Here is a 10,921-nt window from a genome sequence, read left to right as displayed (position 1 = left end):
CAAGGTTTTAGTCTGTGTTTCTGCTTGGCATTACTTTGCCTCGGACGGTGTGTATGCAGCACGTGTCCGTTTCAATGTAGCTGTTTCTTTCACACTCTATCGGACGGATCCAAAGCAAGGTAAAACCAATGCAATTATTACGACTCATTAAAATCTTAATGTCAACAACTTATATATGATTTTTTTCTGTTGCGTGGTACTGGGGCGGAATATGCAGGTAAAATCAGCTTCTCTTCCACTCTTTTTTTGTTTATATAGGTCTGAGGATTAATTTGCGCTGCTCTAATCCCCTTTCATGTTTTATTTTAACTAGGCAAATCAGTTAAGAACAAATTCTTATTTACAATGACGGCCTATGAACAGTGGGTTAAATGCCTTGTTCTGGGACAGAATGACAGATTTTTACTTGTCAGCAAAGGGATTCGATCCAGCAAACTTTCGGTTACTGACCCAACACTCTAACCACTGGGCCTGGTGTATTCACCACGCTTAGACACAGAGGAATAAAATAAGCGAAAAAACGAACGATTAAAAACAGAGCAAATTAAATATTTAGTGTGATTTTTATTTTATTTTCATGCATTAATTGTCAAGCTATCCTATGTCATGAACACATACAAGGCCATGGTTAATTTAGTCAACCTTGTAATTCAGTTGAATTATCTAAATAAACCTGTTACAATAGGTTATACAGTGACATTCACTAACCTGGGTTTACCTGTCTTTCCATCTATCTAGGAGTGTCCTTTGCAATGACCCAGAGATCACTCTGGTCCCACCCAACTTTCCTGCAGACACCTCAAAACTGCGGATCGAGAAGACTGCCATCACAAGGATCTCCAGCGAAACCTTTCACTACCTCAACAGTCTGGAATTTCTCTGGATGTCTTTCAATTCTCTGAACTCTTTGAATGTAGACAGCTTCCGTGGCCTGGGAAGTCTGGATGAGCTGAGACTGGAAGGGAACGCTCTCACCTCGTTCCCCTGGGAATCTCTCACTGATATGCCCGACCTGAGGCTACTGGACCTGCATAATAATAAGATATCGTCGATCCCGGCCGAGGCGACCATTTATATCAAGAACCTGACCTACCTGGACTTATCTAGCAACAGCCTAGCCACGGTTCCTCCTGAGGTTCTCTTTACGTGGTTATCTGTGAAAGCATCTCAAGGAGATGGGGAAAGTTCCAAATATATTCTAGGTAAGGATCTAAACAACCAATTAAGCAATTAATTAATCAATCAATTCCAATTAAAGCTATCTTTATTTACCTAAAAGGAATCCCATTTGGTTTGCAAGCCAGGATGAAATAGAAGCCTTAAATGACATGAAATTGATACACAGGAAAAGGTTTTTAAAAACTATGCTATCTACAACATTGCTTGTCAAGGTGGTTCTATCCCAACATGCATTTCATGAGTACCTGTGGTGTGTTACATAGCATTACATGGACAGTTGGAGGAGACAGCATTAGCATTTGGGAGTAGTATAAGGATTAGTCTAATTACAGTAAAGGTAGCCATACTGTAGTGTTAATTGTGACTACATTCACTAGTCTCACTTCAAACTAGCATGATTACTTCTACTTTCAATCACCTTTTTTGCTAAACTGCCATTGTATACACATAACACATGGTCATAGTTCAGACAGAGCAAAAACTTTAAGACCAAAAAGCATATCTATCTTATCTATTGCCATGCTAAAAGAGATGTTGTTTTATTTTACCTTTTGTTTAGCTACCATTGTTGTTACTTTACCTACTTTAGTCGAATGTACTGACTCTTAAGTCGCTCTGGATAAGAGCATCTGCTAAACAAACAATAATGTTTATATCCTGGTGAAATGTTTATTTTCTTCATTGATGTAGGTCTCCACGACAACCCGTGGCTGTGCGACTGCCGGCTCTATGACGTGGTCCAGTTCCAGAAGTCTCCATCGTCATCCGTGATTCTGATCGACACCAGGCTGCGCTGCGCGGACCCTGAGAGCCTGTCGGGGGTGCTGTTCAGCGAGACGGCGCTCCAGAAGTGCCAGGAGCCCCGTGTCCACACGGCTGTGGCCCGGGTCAGGAGCTCCCTGGGGAACAACGTCCTGCTGCGCTGTGGGACCATCGGAGTCCCAGTACCAGAGCTGTCCTGGACCCGGGCAGACGGTAAACAGATGAACGGCACTGGTGAGTTCCATTGATTTATTGATTGAATTTATTTAATGTGTAACAAATAGATATACAGCCAAGAACAAGCAGTAGCTACAGTACATACGTAAAAAATGGATGAAGGGTAACACAAAACAGTTAGTTTGGCTAAACCTGCTCCAGTCATGGCAGGTCTTAGCCTAGTCCCAGATCTGTTTGTGCTGTCTTGGAAACTCTTATGGTCATGTTTGGCGTAGTTGGCAAGACAGCACAAGCAGATCTGGGACCAGGGCATACCTATTGCCTGCTATGTCTGCCTATTGCCTAAAATAAGTACGTATTTAGGAAATCTATTTTTGGCACTGTAGAGTCTGAAATAGATTGGATTACAAATGGATGAACTGATTTCTTAGATTACAGATGGATGGACTGATTTCTTAGATTACAAATGGATGGACTGATTTCTTAGATTACAGATGGATGGCCTGATTTCTTAGATTACAGATGGATGGACTGATTTCTTAGATTACAGATGGATGGCCTGATTTCTTAGATTACAGATGGATGGCCTGATTTCTTAGATTACAGATGGATGGACTGACTTAGATTACAGATGGATGGACTGATTTCTTAGATTACAGATGGATGGCCTGATTTCTTTTCACTAATCAATCTAACCCCTTTTTCTTCGTATTTCTTTGATAGTTCAGGAGGAAGTTTCAAAGGAGGGAATCATTTGGTCAATCCTGAGTGTGCGTGCCGTCTCTTACAGGGACTCTGGGAAATACATCTGCAAAGCGACCAACTTCGTGGGTACTGCAGATGCCATCATCTCCCTAGTTATCACAGACTCCTTTAAACATGAGGAACAAGGTGGCAGCTCCAAAACTAGAAAACAAAGGGTACGGAAAACCGGTGGGTTTGGGAAAGCTGCCTACCAGGATAAACTTGTTGCAAAATACATACCTCCACCAACCACACCCAGCATTGAACCACTAGGACCGGGCGGTTTTACAGGAAAGTATGATATCGAGAGCTACGATATCTCAAACAGCGTGGCTGACGGAGAGATGCCCGGTCCTCCCATCACGGAGACGGCGATGCAGGAAGTGGAGAAGGTGGAGGTCCTTAGCAACCTGGCAGCCAACGCCTCTTCTTTACAGGCGCCGGCACCGCCGGAGAAACGGGTGGTGCGTTCGGTGAAGATAATCGGCGACACCGACCACACCGTCTCCCTGAACTGGCGGGCCCCGGCGGCCAAGAACACCACCGAGTTCAGCGTCCTGTACGCCGTGTTCGGCGAGAGGGACATGCGGAGGATCAACGTTGCTGCGGGAAAGAACCGTATCACCATCGACGGCCTTGTGCCAAGGACAAAGTACATCGCCTGCGTCTGCGTCAAAGGCCTGATCCCTAAAAAAGAGCAGTGTGTAATCTTTTCAACGGACGAGGCGGCCAGCGCAAGCGGCACCCAGAAGCTCATTAACGTGGTGGTGATCACCGTGGCCTGCGTGATCGCTGTCCCCCTGACACTGATCGTCTGCTGCGGGGCGCTCAAGAAGCGCTGTAAAAAGCTACTGGGGAGGAAATCCAAAGATATCCAAGAATCATATGTGACATTCGAGACCCTCTCCCCGGGACAGAAGCCTAGGGGGATGGAGGGGGAGTACCTTGCCAAGCAACAGCCAGACGAGTCCAACAGACTGCTCTCTGCTAGGTCCAGTGTGGACTCCGAGGCCATTTGTAGGCCTGAGGGACCGCCTAACGAGTACTTTTGTTGATACTAAATGATGGCCTCAAGCCTTTAGAGGACAGAGAAAGTCTGTCCTTTCCATGCGGAACTTAAATATTTGTTCTTAAGGTTTTGTATGATTTCAGCCAGTAGTTGACAGTAGCATGAACAGAAACAAAAGGCTAGTTGCATTGACACTCTTGCCTTTGGAAAAAAACATGTGTGGTGAATATGTGAGTTAGATAAATAAGTGTTGACATAACTGTGATTATGGGAATACAGGCAACCCTTGACCTGATGAACTGTCATTAAAAAAAAAGTTTTATTGTTGTGTATATATATTTTTTTTTTCTTAAATTATTTCTGATCTGCAAAGAAACATTTTGTATTTGTAATGCACTTTTAAGGGCAGTATTTAACTTTTCCAAAATTCCCAGGTTTTACAGAAATTCTGTGTGGAAGATTCCCGGAATAAGGAACTCTAAATGGCCCTTTCTACTAGAATACATTAAACCCATCTTCTTAATGAAGTTTTGCAAGGAGAAAGAGTAACGACAGAGTTATTCTGAAATGAATCTGACCTCAGAATTCTGGCACAGTTGTTATTTGACAAAATAAAGTATTTGTAAAGTATTGTTGAAGCAGAACTCATCTCTAGTGATATTTTATACTTTTCTTTGTATTTACCATATAATGTTAATGTGCCAGCTTTACTGTCCAATCAAAGCTAACATACTATATATTTTGTAATATGTATCTATGATCTGATGTGTATGTCTAAATGTATGACAAAATAAATACTTTTATATAAATGTTTGTGTAACAGCATTTTTCTCCCAAGATACATTTATTTTCTTTAGGCAATTCAAATATTTAGCAAACTCCCTGACAGTAGCAAAAGCAAGGGGCTATAGCAGCACACAAGTAGACTACAAATGCATGCTGGTCCGGGCATACCGTGAGCTCTTGAAGGGAGCGCTACTGTGCGCTACTGGTGCGCTATTGGAGCGGGCGAGAAGGCCAGCGCTCCAGCCTTTGGGAAACTCGCTCCACGCTCCAGTCAAATTGGGCACGCTCCACTCCTCGCTCCGTTCCAGCTCCACTCACATACTCTGGTATTAGCCAATGAGAGGCTTTGAAGCCCCCGGTCAGCCATATTGGTGCTCCTCAGAAGGCTCAACCATCCGTAGGAATTAATAGAATTCTTCAGTATTTAAATGAAATATTTCAAGGACAATGTTTTTTTAAATATTTTTTATTTATTTAACCTTTATTTAACTAGGCAAGTCAGTTAAGAACAAATTCTTATTTACAATGACAGCCTACCCCAGCCAAACCCGGACAACGCTGGGCCAATTGTGCCCCGCCCTATGGGACTCCCAATCACAGCCGGATGTGATGCAACCTTGTTTCAAACCAGGGTGTCTGCAGTGACGCCTCTTGCACTGAGATGCAGTGCCTTAGACCGCTGCGCCACTCGGGAGAAAATGTATTTAATACATTTTTGTTGTAGTGGGGACAGTGATATTGGTACTCTCTTAAAAACTATACTTTAACCCCCTAGAGTCGATGTCTAGCACGGACATCTAATTAGCATAATACAAAAATCCACATCAAAATCCGTCTGTTTAAGCTCGGTGGCTTCAAAACAGCGCCCCCTGTCAGTCATTAATGTGTTATATAAATAATTGGTTGCGATCAGCACCATGGATAGTGCCACGTGATATGTTTTCTTTGCAGTGTTGGAAGAAGTACCCAATTTTCATACTTGAGTAAAAGTATAGATACCTTTCACTCAAGTAAAAGTGACCTAGTAAAATACTACTTGAGTAAAAGTCTAAAAGTATTCGGTTTTAAATATACTTAAGTATCAAAACTAAAAGTACAAGTATTAATTATTTAAAATTCCTTAAATTAAGCTAACCAGATGGCGCCATTTTATTTACAGATAGCCAGGGGCACACTCCAACACTCAGACATCATTTACATGCGAAGTATGTGTTTAGTGAGTCCGCCAGATCAGAGGCAGTAGGGATGACCAGCGATGTTCTCTTGATAAGTGTGTGAATTAGACCATTTTCCTGTCCTGCTAAGCATTCAAAATGTATCGAGTAAAAAGCACATAATTTTCCTTAGGAATGTTGTGCAGTAAAAGTAAAAGCTGGCAAAACATATATATATAGTAAAGTACAGATACCCCCAAAAACGACTTAAGTAGTACTTTCTAGTATTTTTTACTTAAGTACCTTACACCACTGTTTGTTTGGTGTACAACTTGTTTCCTTGTCATGGTCCCTGTAGTCCTTTACTTTGGACACTATCATCTTCAGACTATGGTATGTCTGAAGACCTCTTCCAACGTTCCTCAATTAATAAGGCATTGCGAGCTATTATTTTTTTCCTGATCCTTTGTTTCATGCAGTATACATATAATAGGCGTTGGGTATATGGTGCCATTTTCTCAGCTGGTTTGTAGCAGGGCTAATCTATAGATTGCGTATTATGCTCCCTGATAATCTATTTATATATTTTTGGGGGGTCAGGTCACTGTCGGTACATATTCTTTATATCTTTTTGGGGGGTCAGGTCACTGTCGGTACATATTCTTTATATATTTTTGGGGGGTCAGGTCACTGTTGGTACATATTCTTTATATATTTTTGGGGGGTCAGGTCACTGTCGGTACATATTCTTTATATATTTTTGGGGGGTCAGGTCACTGTCGGTACATATTCTTTATATATTTTGGGGGGGTCAGGTCACTGTCGGTACATAATTCAATATCAATTCGCATTATTCCTGAAAACCTTTCCATGAATTCATAGGGATTAGTGAACACATGTTTAGTAGCAGCACATATAGACAGTCAGTCAATGAGGCTCATTGCTAAAAATACAAACCTCCGGTGTGTTTATCATGTCCTTTGGGGTCTTAAGAAATTGCGTCACAAGGAAGATTAAAAGTAATAGCTTTACCTGTACCGTCAGTCCCCGTGGAGATGCCCTGCTCAAATGCTTCACATGCGTTTCTGTTAGAGGAATATGGCCGCCACCTTGTATTCAGTTTTAGCTTTAGCTTTGCTATTCTGTCGAGTTACTCTTGGATCGACATCTTGTTTACCCGGCTGCTCTTGCACAAATGACAACTTGGGAAGGTAAATTGTTTGTTGTCAATTATTTTGTAGGCTAACTAGTTTTGTACCGAGTTTCTTTACCGTGTTATGCAGTAGACCGATTGACTGATCGAGTTTAGCCTATTGCTAAACTCAATGGTGTTTTTCAGAACTGGTTTTAACAATGGACAATGTGGAGAGATAAGTTACTTTAAGAGAACATAAATAACCTAGTTTTTAAAAATGTATTTAAACATTCAATTATAACTCTAACTGTACTTACATAACCCAACATGTTTTTGTTTCATTTTAGATCCCTACTTTGCATGGAAACAGCTATGGGACGAATCCCAGACAATGTTCCAAATGATTTCAGTAAAATTCGAATAGAGAATTCTCATCTGACCGAATTACCCCGCGGCTCCTTCTCTAAAGTTAGTGCCTTGGTGTCTCTATGGTTGAATTTCAACGACATCACCCTAATGAACATCAAGAGTCTGGAGGGGCTGACGAATCTTACAGAACTACGGCTACAGGGTAACAAGCTGCGTTCAGTCCCATGGACAGCGTTCCAGGATACGCCGAACCTGAAGATTTTGGACCTGAAACATAACCGACTAGACGTGCTTCCGGAATCTGCCCTGAGACAACTTCCAGGCCTGACCTATTTAGACTTATCCTTCAATCAGCTTACTGTCATATCCAGGGATGTCTTCCTCAACTGGCCTCTCCTCAACACTCAGGAGAGAAAAGGAGGTAAAGAGGCCAGCAGTGGAGAAGCCAACGTTGTTTTAGCGCTGCACGACAACCCTTGGCTGTGTGACTGCCGCCTCAAAGGTTTCGTTGAGTTTATCAAAAGTGTTAGTCCACCTCTAATTCTGATGAACTCGTACCTGATGTGCACAGGCCCCAGTTCCAGGGCGGGAAAGTTCTTCCACGAAGTCGGTTTGAAAACATGTATGAAGCCCGAGGCCTCAGCATCAGAAACCAACATGACGGTGTCGCTGGGGGACAATGTAACCCTCCAGTGCTTAGTCAAAGCCAGGCCTGACCCCGCCATACACTGGTCGTACAGCCTGAAGATTATACGGGGATTTACTGGTAAGGTTTTAATTTAATTGCAACTTCTAAGCTATCATCTATTAGATTGCTGTGACTTTGCTGCGGTAGGGTATTTACCAGTGACTAATAGCATATGTCCGTCACTCATAGTTTATTGTAAACTACACCACTTTGATGTCAGGATTTAAGACAAGTAGGCTAAAGCATGTGTATTTCATACATTCATTTGACTATTGGTGTTTATAGATTAAAATAGTGTTTGGTAGACTATTGTTATTTATAGATTAAATAGTGTTTGGTAGACTATTGGTGTTTATAGATTAAATAGTGTTTGGTAGACTATTGGTGTTTATAGATTAAATAGTGTTTGGTAGACTATTGGTGTTTATAGATTAAATAGTGTTTGGTAGACTATTGGTGTTTATAGATTAAATAGTGTTTGGTAGACTATTGGTGTTTATAGATTAAATAGTGTTTGGTAGACTATTGGTGTTTATAGATTAAATAGTGTTTGGTAGACTATTGGTGTTTATAGATTAAATAGTGTTTGGTAGACTATTGGTGTTTATAGATTAAATAGTGTTTGGTAGACTATTGGTGTTTATAGATTAAATAGTGTTTGGTAGACTATTGGTGTTTATAGATTAAATAGTGTTTGGTAGACTATTGGTGTTTATAGATTAAATAGTGTTTGGTAGACTATTGGTGTTTATAGATTAAATAGTGTTTGGTAGACTATTGGTGTTTATAGATTAAATAGTGTTTGGTAGACTATTGGTGTTTATAGATTAAATAGTGTTTGGTAGACTATTGGTGTTTATAGATTAAATAGTGTTTGGTAGGCTATTGGTGTTTATAGATTAAATAGTGTTTGGTAGACTATTGGTGTTTATAGATTGCTTGAATCAGTGTATGACACTGCCTTTCTTGTAGGCAAACTCAACAATAATGCCTAATATAACAAATTACATAAACAGTACTACAAATTATACATTGTTGATCTTTATCCACCCTTGTTGATTAAGTTGTAACATAATTCTCCTTTCTCTCCAGTCTCAGAGACCCGTGTGGACGATGAGACCATCAGATCTCAGCTGGTCATCCCATCCCTGCACCTGGCGGACAGAGGCGTCTACACCTGCTTCGCCAACAACTTCATAGGCAACTCCTCCGTCAGTGTCCTGGTCAACATCAAGTCTTTCAACGCCTCCTCCTCCGGCGGTGCCGCCATGTCTCTACCCCCGTACCCCCTGGCCTCAGCCGACGAGAACGTCTACATCGACATCCGCATCTCCAAGCAGACGGTCTACGGCATCACTCTGGAGTGGTACGCTGCGACAGACAACCCGGCAGAGACCTGGTTCACCATCCACTTGGGGAAATACCACTCTGACAAAAAGGAGTTGACATATATCGGGCCGGGCATCAACACCTATTCGGTCAACGACCTCCTACCGGTTACTAAATACGAGGTGTGTGTAACGCTGAAGAACCAGATGCCCCGCACCGGCCAGTGCATCGTGTTTGTAACAGGAAGTGACATCAGTCAGCTGGAACAACGGGAGAAGCTCATCCATATTATCGTGATTGTGTGCGCCATGGTGCTGGCGGTGCCCGTGGGGATGTACGCCTGCACCACCGACACTAGATGTAAGTTCAGCTGCCTGGACCGCTGTACAGAGCAGTGTAAGAGGAGGAGAAGGCAGGAGAAGACCCTGAGGACCAATGGGGAGAGACAGGGGACCTTCGACAGCCTCCAGGCCGCCAGCGATGAAGGACTCTGTGGAGACTCTGAAGAGGTGATGAAGAAGAGGAGTAAGTCCTCCGACGAAAAAAACAACCACAGGGGAAAAGCACAAGATCTACCAGAGACAACCACTGGAGCAAAGCTGTATTAGCTGTAGGTTTAAAGTAGAAAAATATCTACCAGAGACAACCACTGGAGCAAAGCTATATTAGCTGTAGGTTTAACATTTTAAAACGTGTACAAGACATCTAGAGGAACAGTTATCTGTAATAATGGGGAGCAGTCTTACGTGAAGTGAAGCTTTAAGAAATACATTTGCTACGCTTCAAGTTGTCATGCTAAGAGCCTTTCTTCCATGTCTGTAGAAAGAGTATATTGTTAAAGGTTAAAAAAATACATATAATATAATAAAAAATCATTAGTTTATATACTGTATCTATTTAGCTTGATTGATCTCTGTTTTAACTAAAAGAAAAATGCAATTCAAACTCATCTGGCAAAAAAAAATGATGTTAATTCTGTACATACAATATAGTTGCACATATTTTCTTGTCTTCAGAATGTAATGGACTGCATTTCCTCACGGTTCGTTGAAACTCATTAGTTAGGAGAGGTTCAGTTAAATATACATTAATACATACTGTATACAGCCTTTGCACTACTACCTACGTAATGTATGAGGCTTCTTTGCTACTCTTTTCCTGTTTTTGAGGATTAGAGATGGGGGTGAAGATGGACACTTGAGACAACACCATCCTAATTGCTTCCTACCCAAATCCCATTGACCTTAAGCTTTTGATGTTTACAAATCTGAAGGGTCTGGATTAGGGTTGTAAAATTCTGGTAACGTTCCCAAAATGTTCAGGTTTTCCAGAAATCCTGTTTGGAGATTCATGGAATCAGGAAATCCTGGTTGGAGATTCATGGAATCAGGAAATCCTGTTTGGAGATTCATGGAATCAGGAAATCCTGGTTGGAGATTCATGGAATCAGGAAATCCTGTTTGGAGATTCATGGAATCAGGAAATCCTGTTTGGAGATTCATGGAATCAGGAAATCCTGTTTGGAGATTCATGGAATCAGGAAATACTGTTTGGAGATTCATTGAATCAGGAGGGAATAAGCAGGACAT

The 10,921-nt window shown here is 41.6% G+C and overlaps 2 protein-coding genes across 2 annotated transcripts in view; both read left to right on the top strand.

The window, feature by feature from the left end:
- The window catches only part of LOC120045409 (leucine-rich repeat, immunoglobulin-like domain and transmembrane domain-containing protein 1), a 4,131-nt gene extending 6 nt beyond the window's left edge, over positions 1-4,125 (top strand). Inside the window, exons 1-4 of the mRNA XM_038990287.1 lie at positions 1-119; positions 739-1,202; positions 1,870-2,175; positions 2,842-4,125. The exon at positions 1-119 is cut by the window's left edge and continues 6 nt beyond it. Of these exons, the coding sequence (XP_038846215.1) occupies positions 1-119; positions 739-1,202; positions 1,870-2,175; positions 2,842-3,917 (1,965 nt within the window). The 3' untranslated portion in view covers positions 3,918-4,125. The remainder of the gene's footprint in view (positions 120-738; positions 1,203-1,869; positions 2,176-2,841) is intronic.
- Positions 4,126-6,987: 2,862 nt separating this feature from the next.
- lrit2 (leucine-rich repeat, immunoglobulin-like and transmembrane domains 2) lies at positions 6,988-9,940 on the top strand. The gene is made up of 3 exons (XM_038990202.1): positions 6,988-7,022; positions 7,294-8,081; positions 9,096-9,940. The coding sequence occupies exons 2-3, from the start codon at positions 7,307-7,309 to the stop codon at positions 9,938-9,940; spliced, it is 1,620 nt and encodes a 539-aa protein (XP_038846130.1). The 5' UTR covers positions 6,988-7,022; positions 7,294-7,306.
- Positions 9,941-10,921: the final 981 nt, after the last annotated feature.

This window comes from Salvelinus namaycush, chromosome 4, assembly GCF_016432855.1.
Source record: "Salvelinus namaycush isolate Seneca chromosome 4, SaNama_1.0, whole genome shotgun sequence".
Classification (NCBI taxonomy): Eukaryota; Metazoa; Chordata; class Actinopteri; order Salmoniformes; family Salmonidae; genus Salvelinus; species Salvelinus namaycush.
The sequence above is the reverse complement of the archived record's forward strand: the minus strand, read 5'-3'. Positions and strand labels throughout refer to the sequence as shown.

Coding starts and splice junctions, on each gene's coding strand:
- lrit2 (XM_038990202.1), top strand. CDS start 7,307: ATGGAAACAGCTATGGGACGAATCCCAGACAATGTTCCAAATGATTTC. Junction 8,082..9,095: donor GATTATACGGGGATTTACTG/GTAAGGTTTTAA, acceptor CTTTCTCTCCAG/TCTCAGAGACCCGTGTGGAC.